Source organism: Arachis hypogaea, chromosome 13 (assembly GCF_003086295.3).
Source record: "Arachis hypogaea cultivar Tifrunner chromosome 13, arahy.Tifrunner.gnm2.J5K5, whole genome shotgun sequence".
In the NCBI taxonomy this organism is placed as follows: Eukaryota; Viridiplantae; Streptophyta; class Magnoliopsida; order Fabales; family Fabaceae; genus Arachis; species Arachis hypogaea.
In genome coordinates, this window is record NC_092048.1 from 137,458,768 (window position 1) to 137,483,412 (window position 24,645).

The 24,645-nt window shown below is 26.6% G+C and overlaps 3 protein-coding genes across 3 annotated transcripts; all 3 read left to right on the forward strand.

Annotated features, from left to right (window-relative positions):
* The first annotated feature begins 611 nt into the window (after window positions 1-611).
* LOC112791939 (amino acid transporter AVT1I) lies at window positions 612-3,340 on the forward strand. The gene is made up of 3 exons (XM_025834989.3): window positions 612-862; window positions 945-1,552; window positions 2,620-3,340. The coding sequence occupies exons 1-3, from the start codon at window positions 754-756 to the stop codon at window positions 3,139-3,141; spliced, it is 1,239 nt and encodes a 412-aa protein (XP_025690774.1). The 5' UTR covers window positions 612-753; the 3' UTR covers window positions 3,142-3,340.
* A 793-nt stretch (window positions 3,341-4,133) lies between these two features.
* On the forward strand, window positions 4,134-6,053 carry LOC112771552 (ribonuclease 1-like). Its single transcript, XM_025816329.2, has 4 exons — window positions 4,134-4,291; window positions 4,387-4,545; window positions 4,994-5,216; window positions 5,293-6,053. Exons 1-4 carry the CDS (start codon window positions 4,184-4,186, stop codon window positions 5,520-5,522), a joined length of 720 nt encoding a protein of 239 aa, XP_025672114.1. The 5' UTR covers window positions 4,134-4,183; the 3' UTR covers window positions 5,523-6,053.
* A 16,983-nt stretch (window positions 6,054-23,036) lies between these two features.
* LOC112791941 (ribonuclease 1) lies at window positions 23,037-24,140 on the forward strand. The gene is made up of 2 exons (XM_025834990.3): window positions 23,037-23,380; window positions 23,470-24,140. Exons 1-2 carry the CDS (start codon window positions 23,273-23,275, stop codon window positions 24,046-24,048), a joined length of 687 nt encoding a protein of 228 aa, XP_025690775.1. The 5' UTR covers window positions 23,037-23,272; the 3' UTR covers window positions 24,049-24,140.
* The last annotated feature ends 505 nt before the right edge of the window (window positions 24,141-24,645 follow it).

Below are 24,645 nucleotides of genomic sequence, written 5' to 3' on the forward strand. Positions count from 1 at the left end.
TCATGTAGCAATTATATAAATTATAAAAAATAACATATATGAAGTTAATATTTTAAGAACTAATTTGAATATTAACTCAACATAATCTAATAAATATAATTTTTTAAATTTATTTTAGTAAAAAGCCTGGTATTTATTCTCATTTTTCTTTGTTGAAACAAATTTTTATCACCTACTTTAATTTTTCAGTATAACCTCTAAACCCACAACCCACACATTGCTAGTTATTAGCTTCCAAATGGATTGGACATAGAAGATTGGTTCAAATTTTGTAAGCTCACAAAAGGATGGAAAGATGTCACGCCCACCATATGCCTCTCAAGTTGCAGTTCATAACAATGATTTCCAGTTATTTTAACCATTGATTTTAATTAATATATATTATATATATTTTTTATAATTTAGATCAACGGTTAAAATAATTAGAATATTGGTATTCTCCATGCACTTAAAACTCTTCCAATAGTATATAATACTGCCAATTTTTTTATTTAATTAATAAAAGAGGCACGTGAGGTATAAGCTCCAAATCTTTCGGATTATTTTAAGCGAGAATGCAAGAGATGTAAGAATAGGTTCCTTTCACTATAAAGCGATGAATCATCACATACATATACATGGGGATGGCCTTCACTGAGTAGCCATTGCTGACCATGATGCTTATCTACTCATCATTCTCACTATACTCAGGTGCATGGTGATTCATTTTGAGAACAGCTCCAATTTGCATGCATCATAATATTACTATTTTTTATGGAGAGTCAAAACCATCAAGTCCAAGTTTCCTATTCATCAGGAGAATCCCTTAGAGGAGGAACATCCTTCTTCAAAACATGTTTGAACGGACTCAATGCCTTGTCAGGTACTATATCTATCATATCAAACTATATAACTTTGTGCCAGCTATATTAATTATTCTAATCTCTTCTCTTTCTTTTCCATAGGTGTTGGGATACTCTCAATGCCATATGCAGTGTCTCAAGGAGGGTGGATGAGTTTAATTTTGCTCCTCATTGTTGCTACTGTGTGTTGGTACACAGGATTGCTTCTTCAAAGGTGCATGGACGCACATCCATTAATCAAATCCTACCCTGACATAGGCGAGGTTGCTTTCGGTTACAAAGGAAGAACCATGGTAGCCATCTTCATGTACTTAGAGCTCTATTTAGTTGCGGTAGAGTTTCTCATACTAGAAGGTGACAACCTTGAGAAGTTGTTTCCAAACATGGATTTCAAGATTGGTAGCCTTAGAATTGGAGGCAAAGCCGGTTTTGTGTTGCTAACTGCGCTGGCAATACTACCCACAACATGGTTGAAAAGTTTGGGAGTTCTGGCCTACATTTCTATTGGTGGGGTTGTGGCTTCTCTTATTTTGATTGCTTGTGTTGTGTGTGTTGGTGAAGTTGATGGAATTGGGTTTCATCAGAAAGGAGAGTTAGTTAATTGGAAAGGGTTGCCTTCTGCTGTTAGTCTCTTTGCATTTTGTTACTGTGGACATGCAGTCTTTCCTACACTGCGCAATTCCATGAAAGATAGAACTCAATTCTACAAGGTATTAACTTTTGACTTTTCCTTACCATTACTATAAAATAGTTTAGATAATTACTAAAAAACAAGGTGTACAAAAGAAACAATATCACTCGTTATTATAAAACTAAATAATTATATAAAATAATTATAACAAAAAAATAATTAATATATGTGATTTAAATATTTTTAATAACCACTAATATAAAGTTTAACAAAATATAATTCACATATTTTTTATTTATGTGTATGTATAAAATTATTTATGTATATGTATATATTAAAAAAAACTACCATAATATATATATATATATAACAAAATTAATATATAAGGTTATGAAAAGTTCTATTCAAATTTGACCAGAAAAAAATGATTTACATAGAAATGGTTCTAATTGATAATAAGATAAGTTGATTATTTTTTATAATTCTTTCAAGTGATGTTAGGTCTATTTTATAAATATTTTTTGTTCATATTTTAATGTTTTTAATAACCGATAACATAGAATTTAATAAAATATAATTCATATACTTTTTTATTTATGTATATGTATAGAATTTTTTATGTATATATATATAATTATTTCACAAAATTAATATATAAGGTTATGAAAAGTCTCATCTAAATTTGACAAGAACAAGACGACATTTGTCATTATTCTTTCAAGTGATACTAGGTCCAATTTATAAATATTTTTGGTTCATATTTTAAGTTTATCTGATAAGTAAATCCTTGCATGCAAATCAATTTTATAGATTTATAAGTGCTAATAGCCTTTATATTTAATTTATTTTATAGTGTGATAATAACCAATATATTTATTGATGGATTTAATTATTACTATATTATTTATGATCATATTCAGTATATATGTCTGATTTATTGAAAAAAAGTAAATTATTAAAATCGATTAATAACTATTTTAGAGTTAATCGATCCAATTAACACTAAATTAAAAAAAACAAACAATATATAACATGTTACTTTTTTATTAATCAAATTATTATAATTAAAAATAATTTAAAATTATAATTTCAATCTTATTATGTGCATAGCACGGGTAATTATACTTGTTATTTTGCTAAATGCAGGTTTTGATGGTATGCTTCATCACAAGCACTATAACCTATGGGTCCATGGCTATTATAGGGTACAAGATGTTTGGAGAACATGTGAACTCTCAAGTAACCTTAAATCTTCCAACAAAAAAAATAAGCACTAAGATAGCAATTTACACAACATTAATTAACCCTTTTACCAAGTATGCTGTTATAATCACCCCAATAACCAATGCGATTGAAGAAACATTACCTCTTTTATATAAGGGTAGACCTGTTGTCATCCTCATCAGAACAATCATTGTGCTAAGCACCTTGCTTGTGGCATTATTCATTCCTTTTTTTGCCTATGTTATGGCGTTTATCGGAGCATTCTTGAGTGTGGCAGGTTCATGGATTTTTCCATGTTTATGCTACTTGAAGATGAATAAAGCAGCTCAAAAGTTTGGAATGGAATTGGTTATTATCATAGGAATTCTGTTTACAGGGTCAATTATTGCTCTAGTTGGTACCTATATCTCCATAATTCAGATAATACATGACATCAAGCTATGAAGATGGAGAGTTCAAAGTTTCTAAAATACTAATTAAGCAAATCTGATCTATTAATCATGTGTATAGTATCAAATCAAATAATTATAATAATGGGCCATACGGTTAGTATTGTATTTGAGCCCAGAAGTGTTTGAATGGATGAAATGTATGTTTGTCCCAAAGCTAGCTCAATAATCTTCAACATCTCAAAGGTTCTTTATGATTGTATTTAGCAGGAGATTAAAACTGAGACATAGAAATTAAGATATTTGGTATAAAATGTACTACTCTTAATATTATATTTAGTTTAAAATAAATATAAAAAATTAGAAACAAATTTAAAAAATTAAATAAAAATAATTAAAAAAATATTATTAAAATTTTAGTTTTCGTCTTTAAAAATTTTAATACTTTGTTTCTATTTTTGTTAAAAAAATGGAAGAGACTAAAAATTTGTATATCAAAACTAAAATTTTAATTTCAATTAAGAACAGAATACTTGATCCTAGAATTGCAGTCTGAGTCCCAGTCTCCTATCAATTTGATCTCAATCGAACTTGGCCCAAACTTACGTACATCTAAACATTACTATTATTTTTTACGAGACAGAGGAGTAAGGCTCAAAGGTCCAAACAAAATTCCAACCTAATCTAAACGTGTTGTCGCAATCTAATAAAATAACACTCTAGCTGTTCACCTTTTAATTAAAAAAAAAAATCACTGTAGCTGTACATTTCGTAACCAAAGCATTCTTAGCTAGCTCACCGTTTTGGATTATCCTTCTTGTAAACCATTTAATTAGTTAAACTACTTAATTACCTCGTGATTTACATATAAATATTCCACACAAAAACATGATTCAGGTCAAACATGGTGTGATCTCCCTTTCAAATATAGGTTTCACTTTTATATTGCACATGCTCCACGAAAATAGAAAAGAATGAAATTGAGGTGTTGCACTTGCACCTTCCCCACACACACTGCTTCGTTGCCTATAAAAGGACCTATCATTAATACTAATTAACATCTCCCATTAAAAGGAAATAGTTAAGACCAAAGAGAGATGAAAATGGCAAACAGCTCCATTATTCCCATCAAGTTTTTGATACTTGTAGCTCTTGCAAACATTTGTGTTTCACAGGATTTTGATTTTTTCTACTTTGTACAACAGGTAGCTGATTAGCCTAAGCCATTTAATTTTCTTCTACCTCTTCGTTTTTGGGCAAAGTAATTAATTAAGATTAATGATCCTTATCACTGTTGCAGTGGCCAGGCTCATCCTGTGACACAAAGCAAGGTTGCTGCTTTCCTCAGACAGGAAAACCAGCCTCCAATTTCACCGTTCATGGCCTTTGGCCTAATTTCAACAATGGATCATTTCCATCCAATTGCAAATCTGTAGAAAACTCCTTCGACGAATCCAAGGTACATACATGCTTACTACTTCAGTTAGGTTATTATCCGCATTGATGGCTGCTTTATTATATATATAGTTGGTTCACAAACACACGATATTATACAATAGGATACCAATATGAAGATCAATATATAGTTTGGTGAATGCTATAGTGCCTAAGAGTGGTACCTATTTACCAAAAAAAAGTTAAAAATTAATATTTAATTTAAAAGATATAATAATAAATTATTTTTAAAAAATTAAAATTTACCACAAAAGGTAACTTAGGCAAAAATTAGACAACAATTAATAGATACCATAGAATTGGCCAAATAGTTTAACCTATAGAATTAAGAGAAACATTTGAAAGTAAGGAGTATTGATTTTAAGATTAACATAAATCAGTATTAACATTAACATAGACTAAAACTTACATAAATAATGTGTTATTTGTGATGTACCGTACCATGTCATCAGATGAGTGACATAGTTCCAAGAGCAGAAACAAGTTGGGCAGCATTCTCTTGTCCAAGCAAGAAGAAGACAAACAGCACAAACAGCGACAACATGAAGCTCTGGAAACATGAATGGGACAAACATGGCACTTGCTCCCACTCTGTTCTTCACCAACATGCATACTTTGACTTCACTTTGAACCTCAAGGACCACATTGACCTCCTTCAAATCCTTCTAAATAATGGTAATTAACCACTTTTATGGACCAATTATATATAAAAATACATCTTTCAATTGTATTGATGCATTGATGCATGCAGGAATCAAACCAGATGGAAAGAACTACAGCGTTGAAAAGATAAGACAAGTTATAAAAGAAGCAACAGGGTTTGAAGCTGGCATAAGATGCAATACAGATGCTTCTGGTAATAGCCAGCTTAATGAGATAGTTCTTTGTGTTGATAAATCAGCAGCCTCCAGAAGCTTCATTGAATGTCCAATACTACCAGATGCAAATTGTCCAGACAATGTTGAGTTCCCCATCTTCTAGTTTAAGGATTCACTTCAGGAATTCTGTTCTATTCTTCTTGTTTGTTATTGTCAATTGTTAATATGAATAATTTTTTTTATTTATTTAGAAATCATGAAAATAAGTGAAGTCTTTTAATTATTTTTCTTAAAATGATGTGCTCTATTATTCTCATTTTTTTCATCTCCTCTAGGTTTTTTTTCTGTTTTAAGAAATGCTACATTAACAATTGTATTGAACAACTATGTCAATAATTATTTAAAAAAAAATTGAAAATACACACCAAATACCAGTACCATGTAGCATACTTGCACAATCAAATTAAAATATTAAACTTTGCACTCTTTTTTTTTTTTTTACTCACCCTAGAAAGCTTATTATTTTTTGACAAGAAAAGTACAAGAGTCTAGGGGTCTGCATATAGACAGGATCGGGATCAAGTTTAGTCACCTGAATAGGATATACCAACTCCAATATTTTTTTTTGTCAGTAGTTAGTTATAGAACTTGATGAATAAAAATTTAGGCTGTCTTTGGGTTTCAGCTTTTAGCCCACACTACTGCTCTGCTGTCTCCGCTCTATTGGGCAGACCCTAAAAAGGTTACAAGTTTATACATTATTGTATGAATTTAATTTTGATATATCCTGTAAAATAATTTTTTACAATGTATCCAATTACATTATATTAACAAAAAATAATTATTTTTTATATTAAATATATAAATAATCATTTAAAAGATCAAATATAATTATATAATTGTATAAAATATTTTACATTAATAACCTATTAAAATTAAACTCTCATTGGGAGTCACTGACCCTCCACGTACCCAACTACTCTTCTCATGTATCCCTCTCCGTGACCACCAACTCTTCCATCTCATGCATCCTTCATTGTCCTTACCCTTATACGCTTATAGCTATCCACCAAAAACGTTTTTAAATTATTCAATTTAAAAATACAATAATAATATCCAACAATAAATATATATTTTAAAAAAATATTGTAAAGATTAAATTTTAATATAATTTTTATATATAATAATATCTTACTTTTATAATTATGCTAAAAAAAATTGCTGGGAAGCTGCTGATCATGTTAGACGCACCGGTTCTTGAACATGGGGTAGCAGTTCATGTTGTTCTTAAACATGGGGAAGCCCTCGTTCTTGAAGAGCAACCAATTGCATTGCCGCTTTTTCTTCTGAATCCTGAAGATGACAATCATAAACCTATTCCATAAAATTCAGTTGTTGTTTCTCAAAACGCTGTTGATGGTCACCATTTCAATGCACTGGTTCTTAATCTTGAGACTCAGGATGTGAATAATGGATCTGGAGACGAGGAGAGTATTCCTGCGTACACTGTGTTTTTAGTTCCTTTGGTGCTGTCTTTAGTTCATTAGTATTTTTGTGATAAAATTTATGCGTATTTTTGTGATCAAATGTGTCTCTAGTGCTTGTGTATAAAATTTCCAGAACTGAAACAACATTTGAGTTGCCTAAGGAATATACCTTATATGTGTGCTGTGATTAGTCATAAACTAATATAGATGGCATATATATAGAGAGATATTTTAAGTGTCAATTCTGGTGGAAACTCACTTGCACTCAATTTTACATAAAATTGCTTGATGGCTGTTATGAGTTATCATATGGTTTAAAAAAAAATCAATTTATTTTATACAAATAATTTTTTTAAAAAATAGGTTTAAATAGATCAAATAACTACTTTTAAAATAGTTTCAATTTTTTGTGCGTATTATTCCTAAATTTTTAACGGATGAATTTGGGACGTTCTTCTTCTTCATTATTATTGACCAATTTTTCTTTAAATAAACTAAATTCATGTTTTTTTGTATAGGAATAGCAAAAATGGTACCATCTGTTTTTTTGTTTTTGTTTCTATCTTCTTGACGAGCTTTGTTTTGTTTTCCATGCTTACATTTTCAGTTGCTAAATTTTTTCTCTAACACAGATTTTAAATTAAGCTGTAAAAATATGTTCAATTATAAATTTACCATTAAATTAAATGTCATGATAATCAATCAATTAACTTTTATTTTACTAATAAATTATTTTCATGCAAATTATTGTTGATTTTTTAAGATTATTCTATAAATAAATTATTTTTTGAAGATAATAAAATAATAATTTATTTGTCTAGAAATTATAATTTCACTGTCATGTACGTTTTTGTGTTTTTACTAACAAACTAAAATTTATTTTTAATGAAACTAGAATTTATTTTCAATAAAACAAAAGTATTTAATCAATATATTAATTTGGTCTCCTTGAATAATTGAACATAATATTATTAATTTTGTCTACAACAATATTTTTTAAAAATTTTTCAAAATAAAATCGACTCAAAAATAGAGAAAAAAAACAACTAATAAAAATATTTATTTTGGCATTCCATCAAGAATAGGATAGACATAGAAAAAATTCAATCAAATAAAAGGACCACACTCATACAATTAAACTATTATCATATCATCAAAATAAACTATAATACCACCAACTAAAGAGACATGTAACAAATATGAAAGATATCATACTAAAATTTTAACTATACTCATGTTATCTCCACAATATACCATAATTATATTTTTGTCTTCCATCATATGAAATTGCCATAAATTACCTTAGCATTTATGATATCTTCCTTATACTTGTTCTAACCAACTATGTTAAGCACAATCCCCACAAAATCATTGACGCCAAATTTCAAAGCTAATATTTTTCATGTATTTCATTTGCTAATAAAATAAAGAGGAATTAATTTTACTTGATTCTCTTAGATTAAATTAAAAAACGTAAATTTCTAAATCTATTAATATATTAATCGTACTAAAGTAGTGTGTATTAAATATTATATTAAACACCACAATCTAAGATAATTTATGCATCAAATTCCTTCAAAAAATACTCAAAATACATATATATATTTATCTCACACTCTCTAACACGATTAACATCCAACTACCTATCCTACACACTATCCTAATATACGATTAAGAGAACATGCCTACATTTATTTAAATACATTCATATTATTTTTAAATTAAAAAAATATATTTATTTAAAATTCTAAAATTTTGAATCAATCTACTTGTGTTAATTTCAAAATATTTAAAATAAGATGAGTACGTTTATTTAAATTTTAAAAATTTTAAAATAATAAGAGTATGTTTATTTAAAATATTAAAATTTAAAATAATATAAATATATTTATTTAAAATAAAAAATTAAAATAATAAAAGTACATTTATTTAATAAATTTTAAGTTAAAAATAATACGAGCGTATTTATGTTTTAGTGAAGAATTAACGGTTTCAACTCGTTATTTTTTTCGAATTGAAAAATATAATTAATCATATGAGTATAATAATATAAATACATATAATTTTATAAAATTAAATTTAATTATTAATTTAAATTATATCTATTTAAATTTTAAATTTTTAAATAATACAAATTTTGTAATTTAAAATTCAAATTATTTAAATAAAATTAAATTAATTAAAAAAAATATATCAATACAATTTAAATCAGATTAAAACATAAGCAAGTTTATTGAGTTTATAAATAAAGTTTACGTAAATAAATAAGTTCAGTCAATATAACAGATAAATTTTATACAAATTTTATGAAAATATTATAAAAAATTAAATCCTAAAAAATAACTAATTTTAATTTGTTTTGAGAATAAAAATTTTATTATATTTTATAATAAAAAAATAAAATGTGATTAACATTGAGTTGGTCTCAATATATTAAATAATTTTGTTTCTTTTTAATAATTTTTCAATTATAATTTTAGTTTAAAAAAATTTATAATAATCAATTAACTACAATTTCTCAATTTAAATTAATCAATTTATTTTTATAATAAAATTCAACCACGAAAAATCTAATATCATGGCGATATCATATATCCTATATACTTAAATCACCGGCCCCAATTAAGTTTTGTAATTAATCTAAAAATTTGTTCCTCAAGTTTATATTAAAAAAATAATTACAATTTTTTAATTTAAAGTAATCAATTATATATACGCAAGTGCTTTCTCCCTTCTTATTTCAAAATATACCATAGGTTAAGTATGTTTTTTTATAAAAGTATACGCTTTTCATCAATTTAAATAATTTATTTTTTGATGTCGGTGTTATGTATGAAATAATACATTTGCATATTTTATCAATAAAATAGTATATTTTTTATTATTAAAAACAATAAAAAAATCTAGAAAATAATCGTTGTTAACGAAAGTTTAATAAAAACTTATTTATTTAGATTTTTTTCAGAGGTCATGGTCATCAAAATTATTATCTTTTTTATTATACTACTATATTTAACTTCTTTTTTATTGTCTAGCGTGCAGTCACTTAATTTTCATGAGTAGTTCTATTCTTATATACTCTAATTTTGTACTCTAATTATATACTTTTTGATCCGTCACCGTATAATTCGGTTTTTATTGTGCATTATGAGTTATAAATCGGCGTTAATTATCATTCATTATTTGCTTGTAACTGACACCTTCATTATCGACTTAATGACCATCATTTCAATCTTAATAACCAAACGGACATAACATGAATATCATTCATCAATTCTATGCCTATAAAAGGAATCTTCTATATCTAATCTCAAGGAGTAACATGATAAGTTCTATATCATGTCTTACATTCTATATTCATAGAATTATTACACACAACACATGATAATTTCTATTTCATGTCTTACATTCTATATTCATAGAATTATTCTTATACCTCTTAAACACTTACTGACTTGACTTGAGCGTCGGAGTGTCTTTTTCAGGTACCCATCCCTTGTTCTCTCCTTACCGACGTATAACTCATCCCAACGAGAAGCTTGAAGACATTCATCGACGGACGAGCTATACACCGGCCAAACTCAGCAAGAACAATTGGCGCCGTCTGTGGGGACGAGTAAAATAATTCTCACTCCCCTTAGGTTTATAAAATTTGATTTACATTCAAATTTTTGAACCAATCTTAACAATCTTTTTTAAGATTTTATTTAATACCTCTTATCAAAATATAATCTATCGTAACTTTTCATAAAGTACGTACTTTATATATTTAAATTGTTTTATTTTTACGTATCATACTATTTCACATCTCATAATCGATCAATGAACCAATTCGAGAACAAACTCGGCTTTCAATCAATTCTAAAACAAACTCGATTTTCAATCAATTTGAGCACAAACTCATTTATCAATTTTGCTTACTTTTTCAAAGTTTTCTATTTACACAAGTAAAATTATATATTTTATTCAACATACTTTTGCATTTATATTTTGTATAACTAATATTTACTGATTTATTAGTTATATTCAAATCTCAATATATGTTCTATACAATAATTGCATATAAACAACCATGTCAATTGCATTTTTATTTCATTATGTATTATATTTTTATTGTTTAATGATTTCATTTATACAATTAAATGACGGTAATGATGAGTTCAAATCTTAAAATTGGATTCCATCAAATATTAATTGTATATAACTATTACACTATTTATTTTATGCTGTTAAATTTTATTTTACTATTTGTTTAATGTAAAAAATTATTAAACAAAAAATAATTACAAACATGCAAATTTGTTACTTTTGCACAAAGAATATATCTCATAGCTAAACAAAATTTATTATATTACTATATGACTATTATCTTATTGCTTTATTATCAAATTAAAGCATGTCCTATAAAACAAAATTCAGATATTCACATTTGACATGTATGACATTCATATATGTCATATTCTTCTCTATAACTATCAACTTTCAAGGTATATTTTTCTACTTTGAACTCTTTTACTTTTATAATATATATTATTCAATATACGTTGCGATTTTGTATATATTCATTTTCTCAATTTATCTTATTCATGTCAGACCTTCGTTATAAATTATAAATATTCAAATAACTAATTGCTTTGAGCGAGAAATTCATCAATAAGCTGTTGTGGGCCGGAAAAATTCCCAAGAAAATTAACCATTATATCCTCGGATAATACAATCGATTTCGTCAATAGATATCCATCTCTAAACTTTTCAGTTCACATACAATCAAATGCTAAAATTGTTCTTAAGCGAAAAAGTATCCTCCACGCAACTATCTTGATTGAATGACTCTTATCACTCAATTATTTTTTGAATAAGTGCCGATATAATAACCCGACTAAGCTTGGGGGCTCATTATATCATTATTCAGTTATCTTTTAACTGAGTTATAAATTATTTTATTGTCTAAGTTTAGCCTAGCTCATATGATTGGCAGACAAAGTTTGGGGGTTGTGATCTTCATTACCGACTTAATGACCATCATTTCAATCTTAATGACCAAATGGTCATAACATTAATATCATTCATCAATTCTATGCCTATAAAAAGAATCTTCTATATCTAATCTCAGGGAGTAACATGATAAGTTCTATATCATGTCTTACATTCTATATTCATAGAATTATTACACACAACACATGATAATTTCTATTTCATGTTTTACATTCTATATTCATAGAATTATTCTTATACCTCTTAAACACTTACTAATTTGAGCGTCAAAGTGTCTTTTGCAGGTACCCACCCCCTTGTTCTCTCTTTACCGATGTATAACTCATCCCAACAAGAAGCTTAAAGACATTCATCGACGAACGAGCTATACACCGGCCAAACTCAGCAAGAACACTTTTAATTGCAAAATATAATATTTTTGTTTAATATCATCTTTGTCAATAGTGATATATTCCCACTTTTGTTTATTCTAGAGTAATACTATAATTATGGATGAAGAAGATAAAGGTAAGAATGGTAGAAATCTAAATTAGAGTATTTCAAGAATACAAAGCTTAAATATTAAAAAATGAACAATTACCTATTATATTTAATTGATGTAGTTCTATTGAAAAAATTTATCTCTATTTTTACAATAGAGTTAAATCTTATACAATTACCTATTATATTTAATTGGCTATTTGTATGGATAACATTAATAATGTTAATTTTTACATATTGTTGATATCAAATCAACACTTATTACAATTATATTTCACAAATTATTTATAAAAAAACATAACTCAGTAATTCAATATTTATAGTATAAAGGTACTAACTTTACCTATAATTACTTGAATCTGAGAAGTAACGACAATCCAATTAATCTTTGTATTGACTCTAGACAAAGATGTAAACAGTAAAATTCTCAAAATTATTGTTTAACGTTCAATTAATTTCATCATAAATATCAAAATGGTGTGATAATATAAACAGTTACGTATTTATTAAATAATTTTTATCATTCACAGAGAAGTGAATAAAAACATAAATTAAGAAATATACTTAAAATAATAAATTTGATTAAGAAATATAAATAAGAGGAACATAACTAATTGAAGGTTTGATATTAGTTCTGAAAAAGGAATTGAAAGAAAACAAATTTTAAGTGCGAAACAAAGAAAAAGGGAATAAAAATAATTTAAAATGATTTTTAAAAAAATCATTTGTATAAAATAAATTTATTTTTTTTAAACCATACGGTAACAGGTAACATCCATCCAGAAGCAACTTCATATGAAGTGAACTGTAAATAAATTTCTGCGGTCAATTAAATAATTTTCAGATGCACATATTTATTAAGTTATCAAGTCAAGTAAATAATAAATATAAATAAATAAAATACATATTTTTCTTATGATTATAATCTTGGACATAGAGAATCTTCATGTATAGCTTGACATCGTCCGCTTTGCACTTTACCAATTCCACAATTTATACCCCAATCTTCTCCTTCAACTATCTTATTTCCTATTAAAAGTTAACGATACATATAGTCAATGTTATAGCATCTAATATTTAAAATTTGTATTATGAAATAATGTTGGACATGTAAAAAAAAGAAATAGTTCTACATATCATGGAGAGAACGGAAATGAGGATCAAGGGAAGCAATTTAGCAACAAAGTTGGTTACTTTTGTGGGATTTACCAAATCAACTTTGCAATAATTTTATTTTCAGTTCTAAAAAATTAATTAAGAGTGTAGTCAAACTAATTAAAAAACAGAAAATCTGTTATAAAAAATAAAAAACAACTCTCCATTATTTTAATTTTTTGAATTTTAAAATTAAAAATATAAAAAACTGATTTGAGTTGATTTATTTTATAGTTGGTTCTCTAATTTTTTTTATTTTTGTTTCAAAATCCACTACTATTTATATATGTTTATATCTATTAATTCATATATCTTTTAACTGAATAATTATCTACTAAAATAATATCTAATAAATCAATAATTTAATTTATTTAGTATGGTATAATAAAAAGTTTATGACATACCAAATAATAAATGTTTTTATAATATATTAAATGATTAGTAACTGAATTTACAACAAAAAAAATCATAAAGTACTACTATTACCGTTATTATGTAGAGCCGAAACCATCAAGTCTAAGTTTTTAATTAGGGAAGTATATTGGGATATGTCTAAAACGAGCTCAATCATTATGTGCTTATTGAATGAGCCATATTTATATAGATCATTAGATTTTATTAGATAAAAATTAAAGGCTAATATAAAACAAGAGCATTGATAGACTCTAATAAATATAGAATATCCTAGTACATAAATAAATACTTTAAATAACAATACTTTAATACACAATACTTTAAATGGCAACAAAATCTTTTATTCTTAAATAACTAAATATAAAATACATAAATATAAAATATATGAGTATTTTTTATTTAATAAAATTAATTATTATGCAAAACTTTTTTATAATATTAAAAAATTATATTAAAATAATATTTTAAATAGTAACATAAAACTATAAAATCATTAAAATTTATTTTATATTACCTGATAAATAATTAGATTATTATATTCAAAATTTATTAACTAACTACTTTTATCAAAGATATTATTATATAATATAATTTTTTATAAAAATATTTTTAAAAAATAATTTATTTAAAATATTATATATAATACATGAAAATATTATTTTTTTATTTTTTTATTTTTTTAGAAAAACAAAATAAATAATATAATTTTAAATACATATCTAAATAAAAAAGTAATATTTTCATGTATTATATATAACATTTTAAATAAATTTTACTTTTACAAATATTTTGATAAAAAATTATATTATATAATAATATATTTAACAAAGTAATTAGTTAATAAATTTTAAATATAATAAACTAATTATTTGTCAAGTAATATAAAATAAATTTTATTTATTTTATATTTTTATGTTATAGTTTAAAATATCATTTTAATATTATAAAAAAAGTTTGTATATAATAATTAATCTTAATGAATAAAAAAATTTATATTTTTTGTATTTATATTTTATATTTTTTAAAATAAATTTTTTTATCTTTATATAATAAAATAAGTGATAATCTTTTTATATATATATATATATATATTAGGGTGGTAAAACGGGTCGAATTCGTCGGGCCGACCCGCCGAACTCGCTAAAAAATGTGGGTTGGGTTAGAATTTGAAACCTGTCAAATTAAAAAATTCGCTAAATTATGTATATATATTCTAACTTCTAATTATGTGACTTTATTTATTTTATTTTATAATTTCGTATATATGTTCAAATTATGTGACTTATTTTTTAAAATAAAGATGGTTCTATTGACAAATATTATTTTAAACAAATTTATTGAAGTTAAAAATTTTAAAAATAATAATAAAAAATTATATTATAATTTGACTATTTTTTATTTGTAATTAATTGTTTAATTATTTTTTTTAGTTAATTTTAATTAATTTTATTTAAAAAAAAACAAAGTCAAACGACTAGCATTTTGTACCAATTTTAGTTGGCTGGATGGGCTAGCCCGTCCCGCTTAAGGTGCAGGCCTAGGTGAGGCGGGGCGGGTTGGGGCGAGCCAGCCCGCATTGCCAACCCTAATATATATATATATATATATATATATATATATATATATATATATATATATATATATATATATATATATATATATATATATATAGGGGTGGCAAGCGGGGAAGCCCGCCCCTCCCCGCCTAACGGTAGGCATAACCCGCCAAATATCCTCTTGTTTTTTTACTTTTAACTATTAAATAATATATATAAAGGGATAAAAAAATCTCTCTTATTTTTTACTTTTAACTATTATAATTTCTAAAAGTTATAAACAAATTATAATTTTTATATTCACAAATATTAAAGTCTTTGTAATTATAAATATCTAATAAATATAAGTATAAACCAAATTTTCATCCAAAACATAATTATAAATATTGTTCCCAAAGCAAAATAAACATAATCTAAAACATAATTATAAATATTGTCTCTAAAACAAAATAAATATAATCCAAAACACACAATTTTCATCTTCATTCTCTTATAAGTTAGGTTGGGGGAAGTTGGGTTTTGGCAAAAAAATTGTAAAAATACCCCTTGCTAAAAATAATAAGCCCGGCGGGGAAACCCACCCCGCCCCGCTAAAACCCGTGGTTTAAGCGGTGCGAGTTAGACGGTCCTAATTTTTCAGCCCAACCCGCTTTTTTGGCGGGTTACGCGGGCCGACTCGGCGGGTTTAGACCCGTTTGCCACCCCTATATATATATACTATTTAGTAATTTTTTTATATATTAAATAGTTATAATCATATAATAACATTAAAATCAGAAAATATATTAAATCTATTACAGTATAACTTTTTAAAATATCATTTTTATATAATCTTTTAATATTATAAAAAAATTGTGTGCATAAAAATTTTATGGGTTTGGCAAATTGTTTTAATTTGACCGGTTTTAAATTCTAGTCCGACCCACTTTTTTAGCGAGCTCGGCGGGTCAGCCCGACGGACTCGACCCGTTTTGTCACCCCTAACATATATTAAGAAAATTATCACATATTTTACTAAATAAAGGTAGAAACTTTTTGTTCTAAAAAATATAAATTAAATAAATACAAAAAATATAAATTTTTTTATTCATTAAGAATAATTATTATGTAAATTTTTTATAATATTAAAATAATATTTTAAGTTATAATATAAAAATATAAAATAATTAAAATTTATTTTATATTACTTGACAAATAATTAGATTATTATATTTAAAATTTATTAACTAATTACTTTATTAAATATATTATTATATTATATAATTTTTTATCAAAATATTTGTAAAAATAAAATTTATTTAAAAAATTATATAAAATACATAAAAATATTAACTTTTTTATTTAGGTATGTATTTAAAATTATATTATTTATTATGTTTTTTTAAAAAAAATTTAAAAAATAAAAAATTAATATTTTCATGTATTATATATAATATTTTAAATAAATTATATTTTTAAAATATTTTTATAAAAAATTATATTATATAATAATATATTTAATAAACTTAGTTAGTTAATAAATTTTAAATATAATAATCTAATTATTTGTCAAGTAATATAAAATAAAATTTTAATTATTTTATATTTTTATGTTAGTTATAGTTTAAAATATTATTTTAATATAATTTTTTAATGTTATAAATTTTTTTTGCAATAATTAATTTTAATGAATAAAAAATACTCATATATTTTATATTTAATTATTTAAGAATAAAAGATTTTGTTGCCATTTAAAGTATTGTATATTAAAGTATTACCATTTAAAGCATTTATTTATGTACTAGGATATTCTATATTTATTAGAGTCCATTAATGTTCTTGTTTTATATTAGCCTTTGATTTTTATCTAATAAAATAAAAAATGATCTAAAATAAAATTGATCTATATCTCTGTGATTCAAATAATAATATCATATGAAGTAACAAAGATGTATTCTGATTCAAAATTTCTAAGATACTAATTAATTAAATTTAATAATTTATAGATGTGAGCAATAATTTCTATTGTGATTAATAATTAAAAAAATATTTGAAATAATGTTTACTAGTATTTGAAGACATATGTTTACTCTTTCTTTTTTCTTTCCTCTATTTTTTATTTATTCCTATCTTGAGAAATGCTACATTTACAATTGTATTGAACAACTATATCAACAGTTATAAAAAAGAGAATAATAAAGAAAGACACCAAGTACTACACCATGTATGATACAACATACAACCAATTAAATTAAATTAAAAGTATTAAACTTTGCACTCATTTTTTTCCTTTTTTTTTCAGTTTGAGTAAGAGTTTTTATTTTTTATTATATAACTGGTTTTTTTTCCAATTTAAAATGATTTTGGCTCAATTTTATTCATTTAAAAATTTAATTCATTAAATGAAGTTGTTCTCATCTATTTATTCAAACTTCTGTCTCTCAAGGGTGCTAAATTAATTTAAGAATAAAATCTATTAATTTGGTAATATCATTGTAAAAGAAACAACAAATAATAATATTATTATAAAAGAACAACAAATAAGAATTCGTCTGCTATTGATAATTATTTTAATTTATAACCTTTCTTAAATCAAATCCTATTTTTTTGTTTTAGTTTTTTACAGTATTTCTCACCCAACAGACCAATAACTAATTCGTTCCAAATCTAAAATTCATTTAAGAATCCATCTTCGGTCAATGAATCGCTACATATATCTAATAATAAAACATACCATAATCATTTTATCATATCTTTTATATTAAAAAATGTGAATCTTGCTTCGACTATAGTTAATAACTTAATATTATGCTTTATACGATATTTATGAGAAATTAAAATAAATAAATATATAATGGTACAAAAAGAATTTTTCCTCCTAAAACAAAATCATATTTGTATTTTTTTGGAGGTTAAATTTTGTTTGTGAAATTTAAATAAATAAGAAAAATTAATTTAATTGTCATATTCTATATAAAATGTATGAATTATGGTATTTATATACAAATAAAAAATTTATAAGTAGTTGAACGATGAGAATAAGAATCCTACCAATCTCATATTTGGAGAAATAAAACCTGAAAAATTGGAAAAAGAATGATAGAAGTTATGCCACTACTTATAGAGAGATTGTTTTGGTTGTTGAGGAATATTTTAAGGAAATGTTCACTTCAATTAACAATACTGATCGAGGCCATCTATTTGAAAATTTTTGTACTAAAGTTACTTCTGTCATGAATTGTAAACTGTTACGTCCAGCCTTAACGGAAGAAGTTAAAAGAGTAATTTTTAATGTCCATCCCAGAGTGCCTCAAGTGATGACGGATTCACTTCTAAATTCTTTCAATTTTATTGGAATATTATAGTGGAAGATGTTTTTAAAGCAGTCCAAGATTTTTTTGTTAGTGGTCGAATATTAAAAAGTTTCAACCACACTCACATTTACCTAATTCCTAAGATCCCAAATACAAAGGTAATGGCCTAGGTTAGACCTATAAGCCTTTCTTCAATTGTGTACAAATTTATTTTTAAAGTATTGGTTCATCGGCTCCACTGCTCCAGAGTTTCATGAATTGTCAAATTAGTCCAACAAAGAGCGCATTTGTGAAAGGCTAGCTAATTTTTGACAATATTCTTATAGTTCATGAACTACTTGAAAACTAAGAAGAAGGGTTTGGTGAATGAAATGGCTTTGAAACTTGATATGGACAAAGCATTTGATAAAACTGAGTGACAATTCCTATGATTTATACTAGAGAAGCTTGGTTTTGATTCAAGATAGATTGGTTGGATACAAGAAATGGTGACAACTATTTCTTACTCTGTCGTTGTTGAAGGATAACCCTATAATTTTTTCAAGTCAAATAGAGGTATCCGTTAAGGTGACCCTCTATATATCTCTATCTTTTCCTATTTTGTGCGGAAGATTTTTTGGTTTTTCCTACCTTCTGAACAAGGTAGAGCAAGATGGTATCCTCTCAGGTATTCAAATTAATCAAAGATGCCCAACAACGAATCACCTTCTCTTTGTAGATGACTCAATTCTATTTTGTAAGGTGAATGAAGATAGTTGTGACAGAATTATGGAGCTGCTTTTGAATTATGAGAATGTGAGTGGCCAAAAGGTGAATTTGGATAAATCATCTTTATTTTTCAGCAATAACACTCCTAGAGAGGTTCAATTGAACTTGGCGGATAGACTGCATATTAACTATATAGAAGCCCAAGATAAATACTTGGAACTACCCTCGGTTATCCAATGTTATAAGAAAGTAACCTTCAGTTTCATTAAAGAGAAAATAAGAAAGAGGGTTCAAGGATAAAAAAGGAGACTCCTTTCATCAGTTGACAAACACGTTTTGATAAAAGCAGTGGGAGAGGCGACTCTTTGTCTTGTTTTAAACTCTCTGACTCTCTAATAAGAGAAATTCATAGTATTTTATCTCAATTTTGGTGGGATAAAAAAGGTTCAGAAAGAAAAATGACTTGGGTGAGTTATGATCTTATGTCAATGCTTAAAAAAGAAGGCGATATTGGATTTAAAGACCTACGAACCCATAATCTGGCATTGCTCGCTAAACAATGCTAGAAACTAGCTACCCAACCAGATTCTCTTATAGCCATGGTCTATAAAAAAATACTATAAATACAGTTCTATCATAAAAGCAGAGGCGGATAACTTACCTTCTTGGGAATGACGGAATGTTCTAGAAGGTCGTTTAGTTCTAGAAAAACAGCTTATTTGATAGGTTGGCAATGACAAAAACATTCAAATTTTCATTGACCCTTAGCTCCCTCTCAATCATCCATTCCTAATCCCTCTTTCAGCTGTCACAGATATTCAGAGACACAACATTATGTGAGTAAAAGATTTAATGTTACCCAATAAAAGCTGGAATCAGAATCTAATTAACCAACTATTCTTACTTGAAATTAGTCAGAAAATTCTATCAATTACAATCTCAGAAGGTGAAGACAAACTTCAATGGAATGCAACTCGAAGCAGGAAATATGAGGCAAGCTCTGGCTATGAAGTGGTGTATCATTTCAACAAACACTCTTCAATAGAGTTTTGCCCAGAAATTCTCTGACGTAAAGCAATCTGGTGCCAAATGTGGAGACTTTCTCGTCTTCCAAAGTTAAAGATTTTCCTATGGAGAAGTATGCACGAGAAGCTCCCTGTCCTTATCTTGCTCAACCAGCGCTTCCCTTTCATTTTTCTATTATGTCGTCGCTACCAACAAGATACAGAATCGATCAATCATTGTCTATTCTTATGCGAGAAAGCAAAAGAGGTATGGAATAAAAGTCTCATCACCATAAATTTTGTCAACAATAACTTACCTTTCTTTTGGTCGGTCTGGTCAGAGAGATCTGAGCACTTCAGAGTTTGACATGGTGGGTTATCACAGTTGGTGTTGTTAGCAACATTGTGCTGGAGATTGGGAAATATGAAAATCCAGAAACAACATGATCTTTGAACAAGAATTGATCTCTTCAGAAGCAACAGTGAAGTCATATTTGAAGCTTGTGAATGAGTCATCTTCTAATTCTTAGTTCTGTATTCACTTTCTTTTTTCTAATCTATTTTCTCTCTTATTCATGTTTTGTTGCTGTATTCATACTTTAGCGAACTTTAGAAATATCTTCTTTCTTTTGTTATGTGTTTTAGTATGGATCCCATTGTATTTTGCTTCAATCAATGAATAAAATACATCTATTTTTGAGAAAAAAAAAACGATGAGAATAAGAATTATGCGAGTGACGATGAAATAGAATAATTTATTATTATTGTTATTAACAAAACTGAATTTAAATTTATTTTATAAAAAATATCTATCTATGTTATTTAATTGGATAATAATTATTATTATTGAGTTAAAACCTTTCAAACACGCTCAATGAACGAAATATACAGGCTTAAAAGTATTTATAATTGTTTTTTCTTTCTAATTGCATTCTAACATGAGTTAACAAGTTATTAGAAATATATTTTATTAGATATTTCAGAAATAAATCTAATTTATTTTTTCATTGCTAAATTTAAAATTAATATATTAAAAATAATGAATGATAAATGATTTGAAATATATTTTCTTTTTATGTAGTTATAAGCGTTGCTAAATTGGACTAATATATTTTCCTAAAACGATTTAGGTGACAATATTGAAATTCATTTCAGGTAAAACGAATTACAATAATTAAAAGAAGAGAACATGCATGTATGCAAATTTCAAAAAGCACAATCATGTAACGTCTCTTTTCATTTATTTTAAACATGTAAATTAACCTAAATTTTGTATTTTTTATTATGTTTAATATTTTTGTATTGCATCACAATCATAAATATTTTTTATTATTTTAATATTTTTGCATTGCATCACAATCATAAATATTAAAAAATATTAATGACCATACACATATATTTAAAGAAAAAATTAGTTAAAACTTCTAGGAACCAAAATCCTATAAGTTAAAACCTTTTTGGTCTTTCCGAAACTAAAGCTACACATTTTATCATTTAAAAAGTAAATCGTTAAAATAAAATATTCTAGGATTGAAGTATATATGTGCTTTTTCTCTTTTTGAAATTAGTTAAAAACTTATAATCTTATATCATAAATAATCTCACCAAAATAAATAAAAAAAAGTATGGAGAGACAATGAGAATATTAAACAATATAAACAATAGATATGTCGGATATTCAATTTAATAGGTATGCAGATAATTATGTCGATTCTTAATTAGATGATTATTTCTTTTAATTCGGTTACTCATGTATAGTTAATAATTACTGAATGTTTAATTCACTAGGTATGCGGATAGTTATACTAATGTTAGGATTTATGAGGTAATTTGGGGTAGAATATCATTTTATTTTATTGAAAAATTTCTAAAACCTATTATTTACATTGTTCACAAAAATCATTGTATACCTAACAAAACTGAAATAAAAAACATGGACGTTTACAAACACCTAATGCATGTAGAAGGATAACCCCACAAAAGTGTGCACTATCAAATTTCCGATCCTCTTCTAATTAGAGCAACGGTTGTCTATGTGAACACATTTGAGTTGAAACGCATACATTATTAGCAGACTAACAGTATTTATTATTGGTCCCAAATATGAATGTGGAAAAAAACAAATATGAGTAATAAACAAAGGAGAACCATACCACGCAATCCCAATTCCCATCTCTATTATTTGGCTTTTGAAAATTAAATAAATTAAAATAAAACAAAAATAGTTCATCTCAGTTTTATCTCTCAAGTGGGGTTCGTTGTCAAATTTAATCTCTTACTATAATCTTTTTAAGGGAGATTAAAAAAAATGTAAAAATAAAAATGTTAAAAAATTAATACTATAGCCACTAATTTTACCTAACATTATAATAAGTTGCTAAAATAAATTCAATATAAATTATAAAAAATTATTAAATTTTAATTTTATTTTTTTAATTAAATTTTGGATAATTTTATTTTTAATAATTTCAATTGTTTTATATTAAATATTTGTTGTAATGTTGGCAGTAGTAGTGTGAAACGAAAATAATATGGACCGACATGGCAGTGTTATTATTGTGCAGTGACAGTTACACACGTAAACAGTTATCATTGGATGATTAAGATACGTGAGAAGCATATACTGTCCTTGATCCCAAACCTTTTCAAATATTAACCTTTGAATTCCTACTCTATAAATAATTCATCAGAATCCACCACTACTCTCCACATCTCATAATCATAACTACTCTGCACTCCACTCCCTAGAAGTAACCTCAACTTCTAATCAAAAGTTGCAGTAACATTATTGTTATCCTTAGAGATAGTAACAAATTAAAGAATGGAATCTAAGGGGTCGATATTGATGTTGATGAAGCTTGTGGTGCTTCAGTACTTGGCAGTTGTGTGTGTCTCACAGGATTTTGATTTCTTCTACTTTGTTCAGCAGGTTAATAATTAATTATTGGACTCATTATTTATTACTGAATAATTTGGTGATTAGGTTTCTGATGAATGATTGAATAATATATATTGCAGTGGCCAGGATCTTACTGTGACACAAAGAGCAGTTGCTGCTACCCAACAAGCGGGAAGCCCGCTGCAGATTTCGGCATTCATGGCCTCTGGCCTAACAACAATGATGGGTCTTACCCTTCTAACTGTGACTCTAACAATGCTTTTCAACCATCTCTGGTATCAGATCTGACAAGCAGCTTACAAAGAAACTGGGCGACACTGGCATGTCCAAGTGGGAATGGGATACAATTCTGGAGCCATGAATGGGAGAAGCATGGAACTTGCTCAGAGTCAACGTTGAAGCAACATGACTACTTCCAAACAGCTCTGAATCTGAAACAGAGAGCCAATATCCTGAGAGCCCTTACAAATGCAGGAATAGCGCCAAATGGGAATGCTTACAGCTTGAGCAGCATAAAGGGAGCCATCAAGCAAGGAGTAGGGTACACTCCATACATAGAGTGCAACGTGGACTCCTCAGGGAACAGCCAGCTGTACCAAGTGTACCTGTGTGTCGATGCATCTGCTTCACGCTTCATTGAGTGCCCTGTCTTCCCCAACGCCAAATGTGCTTCCCAGATTCAGTTCCCTCCATTCTAGATCACTAGCATTGTTATTCCCTTTCATAATCAATAATGGCGTGTATTCTATGTTTTATTTAATGTGTCAAATTAAGGGTTATTCATCGGAAATGGGACAAAATTTAATAAAGATTACATGCATGCATGTATGAACACGGAAGCACGAGGATTACACGTCAATCTCCATCAACTTGCCGACACGTGTATGTGTTGAGTTTTGATTAACGTACAACAATCACCGTCCAAGCAAAGCGATGTTTTCCTTCAACCGTTTGCTATATGCCTATATGCCACATACACATCAATAGAAATTTCAAAGGTCCTTCTCAAATTGACTTGCTAGAACGCAAGTCCACCAAACCTTTCCACTAAATAAAACACACAAAAATATACTAATTTAAATGAATTCACTGTTAATTTTATTTCATCTTTGGTAAACTGAATGCTACCTATTGAGAGCTCGGTAAAAATTAGATGGAGAATGCCTGATTGATTAAATTTGGAATATCCGGGATTGAAGCAGATGTTGGAGTGGATTTTTTTTTTGGTTAGGACGACCCCCAATCTTAGCATTACATCCATGTACTACATACTTACACACACTACATGAATATAC

What these genes read in the sequence shown, in the direction of transcription:
- LOC112791941 (XM_025834990.3), top strand. Translation starts at nt 23,273, where the DNA reads ATGGAATCTAAGGGGTCGATATTGATGTTGATGAAGCTTGTGGTGCTT. An exon ending in TCTTCTACTTTGTTCAGCAG is followed by an intron (nt 23,381 to 23,469) that starts GTTAATAATTAA and finishes TATATATTGCAG; the next exon opens with TGGCCAGGATCTTACTGTGA.
- LOC112791939 (XM_025834989.3), top strand. Translation starts at nt 754, where the DNA reads ATGGAGAGTCAAAACCATCAAGTCCAAGTTTCCTATTCATCAGGAGAA. An exon ending in CGGACTCAATGCCTTGTCAG is followed by an intron (nt 863 to 944) that starts GTACTATATCTA and finishes TCTTTTCCATAG; the next exon opens with GTGTTGGGATACTCTCAATG. An exon ending in ATAGAACTCAATTCTACAAG is followed by an intron (nt 1,553 to 2,619) that starts GTATTAACTTTT and finishes TGCTAAATGCAG; the next exon opens with GTTTTGATGGTATGCTTCAT.
- LOC112771552 (XM_025816329.2), top strand. Translation starts at nt 4,184, where the DNA reads ATGAAAATGGCAAACAGCTCCATTATTCCCATCAAGTTTTTGATACTT. An exon ending in ACTCCTTCGACGAATCCAAG is followed by an intron (nt 4,546 to 4,993) that starts GTACATACATGC and finishes CCATGTCATCAG; the next exon opens with ATGAGTGACATAGTTCCAAG. An exon ending in TCAAATCCTTCTAAATAATG is followed by an intron (nt 5,217 to 5,292) that starts GTAATTAACCAC and finishes TGATGCATGCAG; the next exon opens with GAATCAAACCAGATGGAAAG.